The 19,449-nt window shown below is 33.9% G+C and overlaps 2 protein-coding genes across 2 annotated transcripts; both read left to right on the forward strand.

Moving 5' to 3' along the window:
- The first annotated feature begins 631 nt into the window (after window positions 1–631).
- On the forward strand, window positions 632–7,718 carry LOC132551962 (3-oxoacyl-[acyl-carrier-protein] reductase FabG-like). Its single transcript, XM_060216107.1, has 9 exons — window positions 632–725; window positions 1,161–1,294; window positions 1,590–1,682; window positions 2,570–2,655; window positions 3,510–3,603; window positions 4,148–4,217; window positions 5,304–5,340; window positions 5,523–5,586; window positions 5,936–7,718. Exons 1-9 carry the CDS (start codon window positions 671–673, stop codon window positions 6,092–6,094), a joined length of 792 nt encoding a protein of 263 aa, XP_060072090.1. The 5' UTR covers window positions 632–670; the 3' UTR covers window positions 6,095–7,718.
- Window positions 7,719–8,760: 1,042 nt separating this feature from the next.
- On the forward strand, window positions 8,761–18,386 carry LOC132551956 (charged multivesicular body protein 2b-like). The gene is made up of 7 exons (XM_060216099.1): window positions 8,761–8,910; window positions 11,204–11,295; window positions 11,561–11,704; window positions 12,514–12,564; window positions 12,940–13,042; window positions 13,505–13,611; window positions 13,950–18,386. Exons 1-7 carry the CDS (start codon window positions 8,877–8,879, stop codon window positions 14,049–14,051), a joined length of 633 nt encoding a protein of 210 aa, XP_060072082.1. The 5' UTR covers window positions 8,761–8,876; the 3' UTR covers window positions 14,052–18,386.
- Window positions 18,387–19,449: the final 1,063 nt, after the last annotated feature.

The raw sequence follows: 19,449 nt of genomic DNA on the forward strand, positions 1-19,449 counted from the left end.
TTGACAATCACATACATTTGTATATAGTTTACTGAGGATATTGACACGGTATTTTACTAACTCATGTGGCCAAATTACAGATAGAACTGACAACCAGATAATAGGAATGAACTCTATATGAAGCAGAAAAAAACACATTTCAATATCTTAGCTCATGAGATAAGAAGCGGAACGTGTTTTACACTTATGGTAAATTTCCCTGATGGTTCCATTATTGTATACCTTGTTCTCATTTGAGAATGAGACGTTCAAGTCTTACATGGCTATGCCATGCTTTAGCGGAGGGTGTTATCAATGAAACAGAAGGCGCTTACACTTCTGGAACACGTGGTATTATTCTCCTTGTACTACTTTCAGGAGTCTCCGCATTAATCATTTTTGTTCACATTATGACCTAGTTTAGATTATGGTTATGGTAACAAGTTGGTATTTTCTCGATTTTTTTTTCTTATAAGCTCAATTGTCAATTCGTTGATTTTTGATGGAAACCATTTTCAGGGGGAAATAAGGCCGCATATTATTATGATTATCATTAATATTATTTCTGTCTTCACTGAGCGTCGAAGCCGTTTGGATCTCAAGATAGAATACACAAAATATGATGACGTCATCCCTTTCGTTTTACCTGACCTCAAGTTGTACATCCCAAGTTGTAAACAGTTAAGTCGCAATGGCCACGAGTGGAACTGTACATCGTCTGGACGGAAAGGTGGCATTAATTACAGGTAACTGTTTTGACAAGGTAAAAACATGACGTACAAATATCGATGAGCTCATGTCATCACCGTTGGGCTTCCAGTCGTAATTCGTTCCGATCCCATGGGCTAGCAACGATAACTAATACCAGAGACGTATATATATGTCTCTGCTAACACATATTCATGTAAAGGTGTAAATAACGAATCGAGTCTCTGTCGACCGTCTGCACGTACCGGCTCAAGACCAGTCCGTCCGTTGTTGTTGCGGCCACAAGTCGATCAGTTTCCCAATATAGTGACAAGTTCAGGATTTGTATGCTGTGCAATTTAGCTTCTGTTACTCAATAAAGCTGCCTTCAATTGTTGAATGTCTGGTTGAAACAGTGTAAAGTTTTGTTCAGATTACTTGAAAAAAACTGTTACCGAGGTACGTAACAAAGGCATGTCGATGGGATTTTACAGGTGCCAGTGCGGGAATAGGAGCAGGGACTGCTGTACTGTTTGCAGAACTAGGAGCACAGCTAGCCCTGACTGGACGTAATGAAGAAAATCTCCAAACAACTGCAGCCCAGTGTGTTCAGAAGGGTAGCAAACAGGTGGTATGATTTTTTTAAACGAAAGATTTTTTAAGCGGGGATTAATATTGTTACAGTTCCTCAACTTTTATAGCATACTAGCAATAGGATATTGTCAAAGAATTTTTTAAATGAAACACAAAGCAGAATTTTTATCCTAAAAAACACTTTTAGAGAATTAGGTTATTCTCCTCTCCTTTCCGCAGTCTCTATTGTGTACTTGTAGAGAATGAAATGGTCATATCTCCTCTGGGCTACTCTTTGTATATATTTTGTTAGAGTATGTGATTATATTTTAATTCTCCCTCTTCCACAGCCTCTCCTGATTGTAGCCGACATGTTGAAAGAAGAGGATGTTACTCGCATTTTTAATGAGACCATCAAACATTTTGGACAACTAGACATTTTGGTATGCATGTTAAATTCCTACTTGTGTTTGTTTCAATTTATTTCATCTTTTTACATCTAGTGTACTATAGTGCTTAAGTACAAGTCCAGAATAATTGATATCTATGTTTCTTTGTGTAAATTATAATGATTCTGGTCCACTGCATTGAAATGGCTTTAATGATTTTGAATTTGCTATTTCAAACAAGTCAAGGTTAAAAGTGGAACCTATCTGAGTTATGACCTATCTGATAATCTCTTGGTCATCTTATCATTGTAAAAAATATACTGCATCAATAAAAGGCTACTGAATACTGTAGTTGACCATTGACCACTTTTGAAGTTTAAGGTAGGTACTGTTGTAATTGTTGTCACTAATGTTGATAGATGATGTTCACTGCAGTGTCAAAGATATCATATTTTAGCAAATCAAATATATGTGTTTCAAGGTATTCATGTTTCTGTAACCTAGCTACAATTTTCATTAGCGCATCCAACCATTGTTGTAGTTAGCAGCTCTGTAGGCTTCCGATGATGAACTTGTGTTGGTCTGAGATTCTTGTCTCCTTTCCTTATTTTTAGAAAAAAAAAAGTCATATTTGGCCCCACTTTCAGATTCAATATATCTGTTAACCTTTTAAAGCTGTTCATGATTTTAAAGATCTAATTCATCCATTAGTGAGAGATGTTTGATATACGGTGGGAATATTGTTGTGAGGTATACCTGTTCAAAACAGGCTTAATCTCCCCTTAAAAGTTTGCTAGTAAGCAGTAAGTACATATGTATATATATAAGATCCATTTGTGAAAACCTCATAGAGAATTTCCAAGGTAAAATAGGATGATGAACAATGACTTAGTGGAGCCTTATATTTGATTATTACTGAAGTTTCCAAAATATTGTTTCAGGTTAATAATGCTGGAATCCTTAAAGTAGGCGGCATTGACAACACATCATTGGCAGATTTTGATGCTGTAATGAACATTAATGTCAGGTATTGATTAATCTATGACTGCCTAATGTAACACGCAGAGTTGAATTGAGATACATTCTTGTAAAATTGTTGATTTTGAATGATCTAGAGTTTGTGTCCTGAATGTCATCACAGGTTGTTCTTAGAAATATGTGTATGTAATGAAAACTTTCTGACTCGTGCAGTTGGTTTCATACCAGATCAAATCTCAGCATTGTCCATTTCAACATGTTCTAATCAAGATCTTCATATTTATCTCTTAATAAGATGTAGGTACTGAATTATATACAATTAAAAATCTTCATATTATGAATCGGGGAAATTTTCATTACTGTTTAAATTTTGCCAATTTTCGCCTCCATTAAGGTTGAGAATTGGTATTGCCTGAAAGCAAATGTATGTGATATATAATAATTATATTGAAGGGAAAATTACTTTAGGGGAATATAGATTTTATGAGTGATTGGTAAGGGTGAAATTTTCTCCTTGATAGTAACCAGATTTACAAGACAGGTAAAATGGGAGGATAACTCTTAATTTGAGAGTAACCAGATTCATAAGTATCGGGCAAAAAAGGTGGATAAAGTTTAATTTGATAGTAACCAGATTCATTAGACATTGGGAGAAAAGGGTGGATAAATTTTAATTTGATAGTAACCATATTCACAAGACATCAAGCAAAACGGGTGGATAAATTTTAATTTGATAGTAACCAGATTCATAAGGCATTGGGCGAAAAGGGAGGATGAAGTTTAATTTGAAAAAGTCTAACTTTAGTAATCTTTTGGTCACCATCAGTAAAGGAGGGAAATCAAGCTGAAACAAGAGATGTAAATGTGGACATATCTTAACCTTTTATATGTCCTGTATTTCAGAGCTCCCTACCAGCTGACGATGCTGGCTGTGCCATATCTGACCAAAACCAAAGGTACCATTGTGAATGTGTCCAGTGTCAATGGTATGAGGTCGGTATGTATCCAATGATATATTGGTTATTAATGTTTGTACAGGATCTACAATTTAACTAGAGTTCTAGTCAAACTCTACAAACAGTAAATATGATAATGGTATCCGTTTAACAGCTGCAATATGTAGAGTCATATGACAACATAATTTATGCCATATGTAATGTCACATAGGGACTTCCCCTTAAAATAGTTCATGACAAAATATTCACACTTTTAAGTAGGTGATATCGAATGATAACAGTGTCTGTACCATGCATAAGGCCGTTCAATGAGTGTTCATACAATTTAAGGTCATAAGATGTTTATGTTGACACCAGCACTCTGATCTCCCAGAGATACTGCCCTTCATTTCACCCTGTTGGTACCCTGATGGTATAGTGATAAGCTTGACAGCCAATTGGGGCCAAGAATAATTAATTGGAAAGTTGGATTATACAAGTATTATGGTCATTTTATCAATCTGTAGCATCTTGTCAGGACAACCATTAAATGAGAAACTAATGATGGTCACACACAATAATTAAACATAATTACTTGAATTTCAGTTTCCGAATGTACTTGCCTACTGCATGTCGAAAAGTGCTATTGACCAATTTACTCGCTGTACAGCTCTGGGTAAGTCTTATTTTGTGTTCAATTGCACTTCATTTGTGGCCAGTTCGTCTGTCCTGAAACAATTCTTGTTATGGCTATTTCTTTAGGAGTACTTGATAAATCTTTCTCATATTTCATATGTAAGTTCCTCATATTTTCTAGCTAATCTTTTTCATTAAGGGACTGATCAGAAAAACAAAATGGCTGACAGGTGGCCTTCTTTAATTTTGATAATCCTATTTATCCCTTAAGTTATGCCCTACTGATTTTAGGACTGATAAAAAGGAAAAACAAAATAGCTGACAGACTGTCATCTTAGATGTTGACTGAATGTTTTTTATTGCCATTTCTTGAGAAGGACTTTGTGAATCTTTATCAAATTTCAAGTGTAGGTTCCTCATGGTGCCCAGTTGTGCCCTTGGATTATAGGGATTGCACAAGAATTACAGAATGATTGACAGGTAGCCATACTGGATTTTGACAAGGAAAGTTTTTCTGTATGATCTTTTCTTGAAAAACACTGGATGGATCTTTCTCAGATTTTATGTGAAGGTTTCCCCTAGTTCATCATAGTTGTGCCGTTTTGGGTTAGGGACTAGCCAAAACGAAAATTTCGCACAGGTGGCGATTTTTTATTTTTTTATTTGACATTTAATTATTGTTACCGCTATTAAGAGAAATTTTCAAATTTCATGTAATTTAGAACAAACATAAGGGAAAAAAAGAGAAAAAATCAAACTTTTCAAGAACAAATGAAGATCAAACAATGATAGGGCACAAGATCCTTACCAGATCTCTTGTTTTTTGTTACATTCACATCATAATTTATTGGGGAGAATAAGAATGATATTTATTTTGAACTGTTTCCTTTCAAAATGAAATATTTTACCCAAATGGCTGCTTATAAAAGTGCTGTAGTAATACTTATATGTATGTTATCTTAGAATATCAAAGATTTACATCTCTTTCATTACTGGTATGAAGAAGTACATGTTACATAATACTCTCTTATTTACGATGCTATAAGTGTGAAATATATCAATGTGATTCAGCCTAAGATGTTTTATTCCACTTTGTATTTTGCTTTTTCATCTTTTTTTTTAACAGAACTTGCTTCAAAAGGAGTCCGTGTAAACAGTGTAAAGTAAGTTTTAAATTGTATATATGCATTACATTTGTCTTAAACAATAGTTTCTTTTCACATAGATTAATTTTTGTAAAGATCTGTAGACAAAAACGTTTTGTTTCATTGTTAATTTGATCAAAATGAAACGTTGACAGTTACACAGTACATGTCTGTTCATGAGCCTATGTTCTTATTTGTAGCCCGGGAGTAATTATTACAGAAATCCACAAACGAGGAGGCAAGACAGAAGAGGAATACCAGAAGGTAGGGCCATAGTCATGTATTATAATTCAATAGCTGATTGAGTGTGTTATCATAGGCCTGGCATAGTCATCCGCTATAATTAATAGCTGATTAATTGATTAAGGGTGCTTTAATAGGCCTATCCTAGTCATGTTCTACAGGTAGCTGATTAATTTATCCAGGCTGGTTTCATAGGCCTGAGTACTGAATGCTATAAGAGGTATGTTAAGGGTAACTATAAAGTTCATTTTTTAATCACGAAATGTCTTACACAAGTGAATTTTGAAGTAAAGGTAACATTGTTGCATGTTCGAGTAAACTGATGTTTTATTTGAAATAGATTTAGTTTTCAAACATTATCTTCTGACAGTTTCTTGAGCATTGCAAGACGACACATGCTTTAGGCCGTGTTGGGGATGTACAGGAAGTTGCTAGGACGATTGCCTTTCTTGCATCAGACAGTTCCTCCTTCATCACTGGTGCTCAGATACCCATTGACGGGGGACGGCATGCCATGTGTCCACGCTAGTCTCTGATCTGGATTTCTTGGGAGCTTGTCTCTATTTACTGTGTATTTAACAGGGGAAGATCATACCTCATATCTTGTCAAGGCTTCCCCATATTTTGACTATGATATGAAAATCTTGAAAACACTGATAGGTTATCGTTGTAGGTGCTTAAAACATGGCCAAGTGTGCATGTAAAGGTCTTATTTTTTCTGTGAATCAAATATGACTTTATCTCTTGATAAATGTGAAAAATATTGAGCAATAAAAATATATGAATGTAAAGGTATTTTATTTATTGATTGGAACTCTGTAATAGGGTTAGAAATTGTCAGAAATGATATACATTTGAATATTTCACTTGATATGCCAATTCTATTTACAGCAAGTTTTAGTGTACTTAAATGTTTTTATGATTTTTAAAAATTGTGGCATATTTTTCAAACATTCCAAAAAGTAGACATTTAAATAAAAACAAGTATCATGATACTTCCTTGCCTAGTTTCTATACACAAACAGTTTAATGAATGCAGGAATCAACTAAGTAAAGATATAGAAACATTTGGAGCTGATTTGATTATGACATGTACGTTGCCATAACATTTTTTAGAACACACCTAGAGCTCAGATATTTGTGTGTATATGTGTAATAGATGCTATATATTATACCTGGTTGCTGGTGGTTATTGGTACACAGTACAAGTGTTATGTTGTGTGCTATCGTTTGCTGGATTTTTAATCTTGTCAGATTTGTCTAGTACCTATACATGAAATTGTAATTAATTTGATAAGTGAATTTAAATTGCATAACCAATTGTTTAAAACATGTTACCTACAAGGGAGGAAATTCATCAAAATATAAGAATTTGGAAAACAGATGTATACTTTGGTTATGTATTTTTTTCTAACTTTTTGACATAGTATGTATGGTATTAAGACATTTTAAACCTGTATGTTTGCAAGGTTGTTGATATTCTGTAATATTCACCTCAAATGAGATTTTGTTACAGAATATCAGACCTGGGCTCGGATGATGGAGGCAGTCATGAACACACACATAACACATTATGTTATATGAGAAATGAAAACATTGGAGCTTGACACCCAATCTTTAAGTCAATTTATCTTGTTTTGGTTTAAATTACATTTCAGACTGCATATATTTGGATAGTTGTTAGTTGTACATAAACAGATATACAGGAATATTGATATTACACCTATAACCCAAATCAACTGACAATACTATCCCATCAATCTGATGAAAATACAGATCTTAATTAACAACACCTTTATTTTCTGTTCATTAATGATTTTAATAGGACTGCTATCACTTAGGAAAGACTGGACCTGATTGTTAAGGTCATCAATATCACGATGTCAACATGAGTTGATGGATCCATGAAAAGTATATTGTTTATGCAGTTCATGAATGTTATTATATACAAGATTGAAGTTTTTTTATGATGTGGAAAATTGTGAATAAATTACTGGAAATTGTAATTCCATGAATGCTTGTATTCAGAAATGTTTTGTTTTGTTTTTATATTTAAAATATTAAATATGTGTGGAGACATATGATTTAAATGTGCTATATATGTCTCTAGTGGGAATGGCTGGTTTTGTAATAAAATTTACAGAAGTTGGAAAGTGTGTTAATGATGTATCATTTTAGTCCATGGAGCCTTCGGAGAAAGTACAAGGAGAAAAAAAAACAGGATTTCCAGAAGAGTAAGCATCCCCTGCTTCTTTAATGACATCCACCATGTAAATCCTGTCCAATTCAAGTACCGGTAAATAATTCATGATCCCAAATGAGAACATGGTAAACAACAACAGAACCAACGAGTATATACTAACGAGTATATACTAACGAGTATCAAGGAAGGTTTTAGAGTATAATCTGGTAGTGAATAACATCAAGAGTATAATTTCACAATGAAAATATTAAAAGAAATTGCAATATCTGCAAACATGGTAAGTCATTTTGCAACAAGAAATATAATAGGAATGTTGAGTTACTCTGGAATGCAGTCGATATTACATATGAACGGGCTAACTCAAATATGATGTTCTGAAATTGTTGAAGCCATGCTGTTGCAATGTCATCAGATAAGTTGAGTCTGTAAGTGTATCTACATGTATATATATGTCTGATTTTTTTTTTTTTTTTTTAATTGATTATTTATTTAATGGGTTTTACACCTCATTTCAATGAAACACTTCTACACAGAGTTTAAGATTAGATTATTACAAATAAATCTATTAACCATTTTATATGGGTTAAAGTGCTTTGTGTGAAATTAATCGTTATTTAACATTTTATAAAAGTACAATTTTTTTGTTAAAAGAAAGAAATAAAACTGACCCACAATGAGGAATTGGGCTGATCCACTGTTTAAAGCAATACTCATTAGACCAGAGATATATAACACATATATACGTCTCTGATAAGTCCTTATGACTTTTAAGTAAACTTCATTATGTTTGCTAAAATATGATAGCCGGTAGCAAATTATTTCAATGTTATCAAATCACGTGTTAAAATCACAGAACTTTAGGAACTTCTAAAACCGATTCTTTGATTTTATATTATTGCATCCGGAATTTTTGATACCGATATTTGCTTTGTGTTTAGTTTGTTATAATGCCATTGCGCATGAATTAAATTTCTATATTTCCGGATTGTGTCATGATCACATGAAAATCAAACGAATATATTCTTTAAATACTGAGTCAGATCTGAAATAACATAGTGTTTGGAGGTTAGCTTAAGAGAGAAGTGGGTCTTCCAATAATATCATTACAATGTCGTTCTTCTCGAAGAAACCAACTGTTGAACGTAAGTATCGATATATGCCTAGCTGTTTGTTTACATCCTAGATCAACAATCGGCCAATTGTTATTTTGACTGATAAAAGTATTGTCGCTGTTTATTAATGCATTAAGATCTATGTTTAGAAAACTTGTTGAAATCGGGTTTAAATGCTATGGTATTGAATTTTTCATTGGGCAAAAGTAGTTGTATGTATCTAATTCTATCATGTCACGATCAGTTTTCACTATTTTACCATGTCCCAGTATACATTTGATGTATTAATTCTACTTTTTTAAAAATTAAGAACTCGATAAAGGACTTAAGATTTCAAAGAATTCATACCAGATTTACTGTTGATGATCTCTTTTAGAAAAATGTAAAATTCCATCCACACCCCAGTTTCCGGTTATCCATAACATCTTGATTCTTCGTAACACCTGAAGTTGTTCTCAAACTCCTTAACAATATGAACCTCAGTAAACCTGCTAGTCATGAGGAGCTCAAACCTAAGATTCTAAGACATCTACCACCAGAAATTTCAAGCGATCTCTTCACACTGGCTCTATTTCCCACTTGAGGTTTAAGAAACCTGGAGATCTGTTCTTCAGTCAAGGACTGGGCACACAAACCCTAATAAGACCATCTCTAGAAAATGCCTGCTCTGTTATGGATCCTTCCATGAAGTCAGACATACACAAAATATAAATGATTCAAAGAAGGGCAACCAGCTTTGTCACCAACAAGCTAAAAGCATAGAAACACCTACAGTGTTTTTGACATGATAAAACACCTAAGCTGGTTCTTCCATGAACTTAGAAGAAAGGATATTTGGCTGACATTGTTACACAAATTAACCTTCCAAGAAAGTCAACATTAAATAGACCTCCTATTCCATGCCACTTAACAGGACATACACACCAGAATATATATCAAACTGCCATGTATAAAACAGGCACACAAATTTTCCTTCTTTACAGGGACAGCCATTGACTGTAACTCATAACCGTTTAGTATAAATTGCATTGATTTCCTCAACTTCAGCCTTAAAGTCTGCAATCTGCTCTTGTCACTAAACTATTTCATAAATGTCTTTCCTTCTCTTCTTAACATAAGCAAAGCACTCACTGACATCATCTTCATTTTCATGAAGGAGGTCAATATTATGTAGATTTAGATTTAGTAGACAAACAGGAATTGATTATAAAGCACTTGAAGAACTGATGTAGGTATACCTGACTAAATGGGCTTTTTCTAAGCTGATGTTATTGTGCAGTCTGCAACAGAGTACCTGTGCATAGCAAAAGTTTCTCGCCATGTAAACCTTAAGCATCGTTGGAGTTCTGGTCTTGGTGCTCTCTGGCACTTTGTAACAGCCATAATACCTGATATTCAACACTGTATGCTGACAACCAGTGCTCACCTACCTTTTCCTAGCTCTCACTATCAAGTTTTGTTGTCTCTCGTTCTAATACTGTACTTTGCTGAGTTACATGTTAGTACAGCCCTACATGTAATATTTTGAAAAAACCTTTTTACATCACCTGTAGCATCTCCTTAGGACTGCTATCCATGCAATATAACTATATTGTCAGTAATCAGGAGTATTTATACATTTGAGTAAAACCCACATGATAAGTTGTTTCATACCTGATAAAACAACATCTACAGGTAGTGCAGGCATACAGCTTAACATATTACGTTTGCACAATGAACCATATTCTATATTACTAAATAGGCTGCAGTCATCATTCATGTTTATGGCACTGAATTTACTTTCAGATAATCCTAAATATTTGTGTGAAAGAATTTATGGACCATATTTTCATTTCTGACTTTATGTAGACACTGTCTTTACCTTTTTTTCCATGAATTCAGAAACTATTTTGCCACCCTTACTACCGATGAAGGGAAGGTGTGAACGTTTCAAGTACTGTAGTACTGAACAAAGTATTGATAGTATTGTACTGAAGTACTTCACCAATCGAATTCCTTAAATTTATGCAACAAGCTCTCTGATTGGCAGAGCCAAGTCTAGATCGATTGTGGGTGGAGCCAGGTGAAAAAATACTGTGCAGACATCGGCATTTTACAAACACTCGACTGTCGCGAGAGGTTAATTGGAAGAGTCCAAGTCACAGGTGGCTTCAGATCAGACCTAATTGGGTTGTCCCATTTGTTTCGTTCTACACCCAATGATACCTTGCTTTTCCATCGATGGTACAACGAGAAAACGAAAGTTACTCAGTACTAAACTAATTTACGTACAAAATATATATCAACAGTGTTTTCAAGTAAGTTATTTTTTGTTTGTTAACAGAACAAATTAGGAAAAATGACAGAGAACTTCGTAAAACAGAGAGAGACTTGGGAAGAGACAGAGATAAACTAGAACGAGAAGAAAAAAAGCTGGTGTGTATATGTTCCTTTGTCATGTTGAAGATTTTTTTTTCTGTTTTTTTTTCTTTAGTTGTTGATATATACATCAGCATGGTTTACCTTTTTTATCTCTAAAGTTCATTATGTAATGATTGATCATGGTCAGTTCAAAATTTCTTGCCATTGATTATAATAGAAAAAAAAATGATTTCAGCTTAAAATTCATCATAGGAAATGTACATGTAATGAAAAAAGCAAGTCATTTGTTTGATTTCTTTTTCATGTGATGTTGAAACAGGAACTAGAAATAAAAAAAGCAGCTAAACAAGGTAATAAGCAGGCAGCCACTGTTCTTGCCAAACAGCTAGTAAATATGAGGAAACAGCGGACGAAGAGTTATTCAGTTGGCTCTAAAATACATTCAATAGGTACACAACAAAAGGTATGTTTTTTGATACAAATTTTATTTATGTGAATGAAAAAAAAAACAACTTGAAAATATGACCTTCATTGTTTGAATGTCTTAGAAATTAATAATGATAATAATAATAATAATGATAGACTTTATTTTCATTAGATTACACATTGAGTCAAAGACTCTTCTCACATGTGGTCGAAAATATAAAATATACAGTATTTACAGCATAGTTAAAACATAGAACATAACAAAATGTTTGAATGATATCACAGAATATAACATTGATATCACAGAATTTCCGAATTATGAAAGAGACATGAGTATTCATTATAATAAATCAAGTATTAAAAGTCATGCATACATAAGATCTCATGTCGCATATAAAGTATGATTATAAACACTAAATATCTAAGTGTCCAATGTACATATATGCCAATGTGGCAAAGAGTAAGATTAACCAGAATATACACTAATATAGCGTGGATTAAAACAAGAGACCGCTTGAATGTTATGATTATATATTTAATCACAGATAGTAAAATGGAAAGCTAAAAGTCTGAAAAATAACCAAAAAAAAAAAAAAAAAATGCATAATTTAACACCTGAAATGTATAACATCAAAACCAGCAGTATGATATAAGCCAAGGATAATTTAGTCACTGACTACTCTAGTTATTCTGACTATAGAATATATGATATGATTTAAATGTGACATCAACAATGAACATCTGACGAACTAAGTCAGTTTCTGATTTGAATTAAAAATTACTTCATTGTTTTGTGTAGAAAACAAGTTCAACAGTTGTTACAAACCATTATTTTCTTTCTTTCAGGTGATGCATTCAAATATGAAGATGGGTGCTGCCATGGCTACAACAACAAAGGTAATAACATTTTTTCATGATGGCGACTCTTAATCTTTTGATCATTCTTCACATAATCAAACTTCATACTGCAATCTCAGGACACTGATGTATGCTAGCTGCTTCTGTTGTTATATTGCACTACAGCAAAACTTGATATCTGATACAAACATTTATATATGTCATATTGTATAAATCAATATGTAAGTGTATAATCTTAAGCTAATGGCATTGATTAATACTAAGTGTTTTTCTCAGGTATCCAATATGCTAATAAAATTAAGTTCAAACTCAGAAAAATGTTTCACATACAAAAATTTGTATATTTCTTGGAAAGTTGAAGTGAAATTGTTTGATTACCTTGTAACCATTGACCAAAATATTTGGATATTATAGACAATGCAACAGATGAATAAGGTGATGGATCCAGTAAAAACAGCCAAAACCATGCAAGATTTCACAAAGGAGTCAATGAAAATGGAGATGTCAGAGGAGATGAGTAAGTTTACTGAGGACCTCTATAACAATCTGTTTCTATTACATGTAAAATTAATACCTAATATCTTTGTAGTTATCACATTGATTAGGTCAACGTCTCCTATTCTTTTTATCACATATAAACTGACAAGATGCCAAAAGTGGGTCATCTGCAATACTTTACAATATACACGTTTATGACCTTTTTCAATATGTCACATTGTGTAAAGACATACATTGTATTTTGTATACTAAGTCTCTTGAAACTAACTTGTGCATGTAATTCTGTTGTTGTACATAGTAACCACTCATTGTTATACAGAATTATGGCTCTTCTTGCATTCTGTATTCTGAAGTTTGACAGAAGTGGAACACTAATAGTCTGTATCAGGGCTTGTACATCTCCTTACAAGTATCTTCTATTTTCTTTAAAACATTTAAAACAACAATCCTGTTGCATCTCATTACCAATGTGTTTTTGTAGTAAACGACACCTTGGATGACATTCTGGGCGAGTCCGGGGATGAGGAGGAATCTGACGCCATTGTAACTCAGGTGTTAGACGAGATTGGCATTGATATGTCCGGCAAGGTAAAGGTCTATTTTAAGATCATATGGGTAAACATCAGGATACTTTACCTCTGCTAGTGTTTTCTTAAAAATAAATTGGTTTGCAGGATTTCTGAATTCATAAATTTCTTGAAAACAAATTATCCTGTGTGACTTTAGTCTGTAGGAAATGTCTCACTCTTTTAGGGTGATCATTGGATTAAAGTTATTATTCCCAGTGTCTATTTTATTTGCTTCAAGGAATGGATTTTAATTATTTATAACTCATAATTTTATCATTTTATACATGTTTATATAATTACAGTAATTAAATTTCACATACAAAATAAACATAAACATTGATTTTTTTTTTTTAACAGCTTGCTGATGCCCCGATACATAGAGGAAAGATTGGAGAGGCATCCAGTTCTAATGCAGAGGCAGATATAGAACGACAATTAGCAGCTCTCAAAGACTTATAGTGATAAATATCTACTAACTAATTACATTATACACTTTTGTCAACATATCATCAGTTTTAGATGTGTTCCTAGAAATACACTTACTGCTCAGTCGTAGGATAGTTGATGTTACTGCTGACAGTCCTAACTAATTTGTCTCTTAGTATGCAACTGTCTTCTAATTGTAAAATGAGGTGATGATGAAATGTCATACTAGACCATGATTACACCTTAACAGAATAATCAGGTAAATTGGTGAAATAGCTGATTATGGTCCACCTTCAAAGTGCCTCTGTTGTGATAACACACCTATAATCTGCTCCAGGTCAGTAACCACATATACTTCGTGCCATGTAAAACATGTTGAGTCCTGCGTTTAATTGACTCTGTTAAGAGATAGATTGTACAATGTAGTTGAAAGAAAGCTGATCCATAATATTAGTGTCTGGTTATGCCAAGTGTTGGGCCAAGTTTTTGTATCTTTAGTAAAGTTAATGTCACTTTTACAGTGACTTTACATTCAAATGAGGAACTCTAAACACAAAGAAACTTAATGTGGTGGATACTGGACAAAATGTAACTTTGTGTGTATTAATAGATTTCCCATTAGTCCATGTTTGACAAGTCTTGAGTGCTCACATGTGCTAGATATGGAACTATTATGTTGAGTTGTAGTTCTTTGACTGAGTTAGACATTTGGACTGACATGAGGACTTGTGGAAGAGTTATGTGACTCAGAGATTTGGACTGGCCTGAGGACTTGTGGAAGAGTTATGTGACTCAGAGTTTTGGACTGGCCTGAGGACTTGTGGAAGAGTTATGTGACTCAGAGATTTGGACTGGCCTGAGGACTTGTGGAAGAGTTATGTGACTCAGAGATTTGGACTGGCCTGAGGACTTGTGGAAGAGTTATGTGACTCAGAGATTTGGACTGGCCTGAGGACTTGTGGAAGAGTTATGTGACTCAGAGATTTGGACTGGCCTGAGGACTTGTGGAAGAGTTATGTGACTCAGAGATTTGGACTGGCCTGAGGACTTGTGGAAGAGTTATGTGACTCAGAGATTTGGACTGGCCTGAGGACTTGTGGAAGAGTTATGTGACTCAGAGATTTGGACTGGCCTGAGGACTTGTGGAAGAGTTATGTGACTCAGAGATTTGGACTGGCCTGAGGACTTGTGGAAGAGTTATGTGACTCAGAGATTTGGACTGGCCTGAGGACTTGTGGAAGAGTTATGTGACTCAGAGATTTGGACTGGCCTGAGGACTTGTGAAAGAGTTATGTGACTCAGAGATTTGGACTGGCCTGAGGACTTGTGGAAGAGTTATGTGACTCAGAGATTTGGACTGGCCTGAGGACTTGTGGAAGAGTTATGTGACTCAGACATTTGGACTGGCCTGAGGACTTGTGGAAGAGTTATGTGACTCAGACATTTGGACTGGCCTGAGGACTTGTGGAAGAGTTATGTGACTCAGACATTTGGACTGGCCTGAGGACTTGTGAAAGAGTTATGTGACTCAGAGATTTGGACTGGCCTGAGGACTTGTGGAAGAGTTATGTGACTCAGAGATTTGGACTGGCCTGAGGACTTGTGGAAGAGTTATGTGACTCAGAGATTTGGACTGGCCTGAGGACTTGTGGAAGAGTTATGTGACTCAGAGATTTGGACTGGCCTGAGGACTTGTGGAAGAGTTATGTGACTCAGAGATTTGGACTGGCCTGAGGACTTGTGGAAGAGTTATGTAACTCAGAGTTTTGGACTGGCCTGAGGACTTGTGGAAGAGTTATGTGAATATTAGAGATTAGGGCTTTTTTACAATTATTTGAAAAAGATTGAATAGCTTGGATAAGTTATGTGCAATGGGTTTGTGCTAGTGGCAAACATTTCATGGAATTTTATCAGGGTTAACATTTTTTCTTTCATTTTGAACACATATTACTGGTTCAAGCAGTTTGTAAGTTATGTACCAGTGATTATTTTCGGGGTGCGTTTATTGCATGTCTTTGTTGAAATGCCGACATTGTGATGTATCTCCTTACACTTATTTGACTAGTCATTTCAATTTCAATTTCAACAAATTTTATTGACAAATGTCAAAAGGAATTGGACACCAGGCATTGCCTATTTAAATCCTCTCCTTCAGGTGACAATCTGTGGTAAACAAACAAACAAACAGACATATATATATATATATATATATAATTTTGTTAAAGAAAGACATAAGGGGAAGTAACTCCTTATTGTAAACAAATTAGATCAGGATTACATTAGGAAGTAACCCAATGTTATGTATGATCGCATCTGTGTACTTACAGCAGCAGGATATTCCTCACATGATTGTATGTATATATATTAACAACACATATTGTGATGACAGTGACACAGTTGGTACAATATTTTTAATATGTTGAAAAATTTGTTTCCTTTAGTCCTTTTTCAATCTCTTGCTACAGTGGTAATTTCATTCCAAAATATTGAGAGGTTACATACAAAATTAAAATCCATATTGAAGATTTGTAATTAAGTAAAATTTGATTTAACTTGTATGTATCTCTGTAATTTTTGTTCAAAATCTTATAAAAATATTTATCATTAAATTCCTCTCAGTACATGGTAGACTTAAGGACAAAATAAAATAACAAGCTTTATTGTAACCTACTGGTATTGATACTGGTTTAAAATAACATTTCTTTTTTGTCATGACTCACTAAAAATTGATAATTGATAGCGATATTTTACAGTGTATCATAGTATATAATGGGATGGTAACTAGAACGTTGATGACACTGTAGGAAATCTTCTATAATAACAGTACAGTTCAGGTCTTGTTCTGTGCATGTACATATATATTATGACTGAGGTGAGTTCAGCCTCTTTTAATAAAGTAAGATAATTTGAGAGAGATCCATCCAGCACTTCTTAAGAGATAGTGTAAACAAAGAAGCAAACAAAGTAGGACAATTTCCCTATTTTCTTCTATTCATATTGTGCAATTTCACATCTTGTAATATGTGTTACGGTAAATGTTTTGTTTTTGTTTGTTTGCCTTTTTTTAAAATTTTGGATTTTAGTCAAATCTGTCAAATTCTATTTTCAGCATAATGAAAATTACTACAGGAAGATGCACCACTGATATCAGGAAATGTTATTTTTACTCATCATTAGATACAACAATTTTTGTTAGCACTATTTCTTGAGAAGCACTGGCTAGTTCTTTCTCAAATTTTATATGTAGGTTTCCTTTGGCATCTAGTTGTGGCCATCAAATTTTGGGACTGATCAGAACAACAAAATGGCCAACAGGTGGCCATCTTAGATTTTGACTTTGAAAGTTTGTTATCACCATCTCTAAAGAAGTATTTGATGGATCTCTCTAAACTTTCATGCTCCTCTTGGTTCCTTGTTGTGACTGTTCGAGTTTGGTACTGATCAGAAAAATAAAATGGCTGACAGGCAGCCACCTTGGATTCAAGTAAAGATTGTTATCCCTATTTCTTCAGAAGTACTGAATGGATCTCTCTCAAATTTTGTACATATGTTCCCTTTGGTCTCTTCTTATACCTGTTATATTTTGGGACTGATCAGAAGAAACAAAATGGCTTCCAGGCGACCTTTTTGGCTTTGGCAGGTAAAGATTATCATTGCTTTTTGTGCAAAGGAATGTTCAAATTATTTATCATTAAGAGTAAAAACAGAGAAGAGAAGAGAAAAGAAGGGAAATGATCATACTATCAAAGAGCAAATTAAGAGCAAACAATGGTGGGTCCTTCTGGGATCTCTTGTTTTTCTTTTGTTATGGGTATTACAAGTAAAATTGTTCATAAAACAATTATGTGCATGTAAATAATCTTTGTTTTTTTTAATGATTTAAACTCAAATTATTGTACCTTGTTATCAATTTTGTACATGTATTGATTTAATTCAACATATTTTATGAAAATAAATATGAAAAAACTTGTAATATAATGAGTACTATTTCTAGTGAAGCTACAAGAAAAGAAGCCTATATGTAATAAATTTAGAAACCCTATTTTCTAACAAAACTAGTGCTGGCATTTTTACAAATTGGATATTGCTAAAACAGTCAGGTTCTTTTACTGTACAAGACCACAGGAATGAATCGGGTCCTTTAATAAAATAGTTCTTTACAAGACCACAGCGATGAAACTGGTCCACCAGTAAAACATGATTGTACTTGAATCCAGCAAGTACAGAGCTTTCTGGATAAAATTGATAGGACTGATCAGTATAGATGTAGCTTTCTGCATTGCTTTGATGCAGTTTGATCAATGAAAGTAAACGATTCTTGATGATTTTTGCTTGAAAGTGATTGATCTAATTAAAGCTTCCTTGATACTTATGATTGGATGTTATCAATTTAAATGCAGTTATCTTTAGGCAGGTGATGATAAGATAATGCAAGCTATTGCTACATGTATTGTGTCCACATCTGTAATTTGCTAATTTTCCTTCATTTTAACCTGTATTCAACTAAGATAATATATCTGAAATTTAGGGATGATCAGCGCAGGATCAGGGTTTTTATTCTTATGCTCATTCGATTTCAAGTAAACATTGCATCAAGTGTAGAGTAACTAGCACGTACAAATTGTCATTTCTACTACTTAAAAGTCCTCTGGACTAATTTTTGAAAATCGATAACAAATTACATGAGCATGGTCCAAGCTACATTGATTATCTTTTTCCACATAAATAAAATTTCAAATAATGTGAAAAAAGAGCATCTTGACCACAATCATGCAGTTGATCCCAATCGTGATCAGAATATCCTTGTGGTTTTGGATCTTGTCTCTGTTATAGCCACATTGTCTAAAGAATATTGCAATTGACCTCTGCCACAGCATCTATGTCATAGTGATCTGGTATTTGACCTCTGTTATGGCCACAGCATCATGGCTGCAATGTCCCTTGGATCTTGCAGTTGACCAGTCATGGCAGTAATATCCTTGACATCTCATATTTGCCCTTTCTCATATCAATGATATCCCAGGGATTATGCTTATGACCTCTGAACTGTACATGACCTCTTAAACCTGTTATTTATCTGGTAGCAACACCTTGGTAACTGAGCTTTTGACATTGACCTGTGATATGTAGATTGTTCCATGGTTAAAAAGTTGATCTGTCTTTGTATAAAGATATACAAGGCATGTTTTGTCCTTTTGTTCTTGGATATTTTTGATATGGCCATGATTTATTGGGATCTAAGGTGACCCTAAACTGACACTTTGTCCTTCAGGTAATCAACTTTTCTAACTGTAAACTTATCTTTCAAGTTTAGCGTTGTGTTTAAAGGTAATTTGTTTTATAACATTAAGAATCGGGATTGGTTTGTACAAGGTGATTTGTCTTACGTAAGTCTTGGGATTGATAAAATAATAACAACATTTTCAAAATG

Source organism: Ylistrum balloti, unplaced genomic scaffold (genome assembly GCF_031769215.1).
Source record: "Ylistrum balloti isolate Yb309-2 unplaced genomic scaffold, AGI_CSIRO_Ybal_v1 Utg370228, whole genome shotgun sequence".
Classification (NCBI taxonomy): domain Eukaryota; kingdom Metazoa; phylum Mollusca; class Bivalvia; order Pectinida; family Pectinidae; genus Ylistrum; species Ylistrum balloti.

Excerpts from the sequence above, each read along its gene's own strand:
- LOC132551962 (XM_060216107.1), top strand. The coding sequence starts at position 671 with ATGGCCACGAGTGGAACTGTACATCGTCTGGACGGAAAGGTGGCATTA. Across the intron at positions 1,295-1,589 it reads TTCAGAAGGGTAGCAAACAG|CCTCTCCTGATTGTAGCCGA; the intron begins GTGGTATGATTT and ends CCTCTTCCACAG. Across the intron at positions 3,604-4,147 it reads GTGTCAATGGTATGAGGTCG|TTTCCGAATGTACTTGCCTA; the intron begins GTATGTATCCAA and ends CTTGAATTTCAG.
- LOC132551956 (XM_060216099.1), top strand. The coding sequence starts at position 8,877 with ATGTCGTTCTTCTCGAAGAAACCAACTGTTGAAC. Across the intron at positions 13,043-13,504 it reads GGAGATGTCAGAGGAGATGA|TAAACGACACCTTGGATGAC; the intron begins GTAAGTTTACTG and ends GTGTTTTTGTAG. Across the intron at positions 13,612-13,949 it reads GCATTGATATGTCCGGCAAG|CTTGCTGATGCCCCGATACA; the intron begins GTAAAGGTCTAT and ends TTTTTTTAACAG.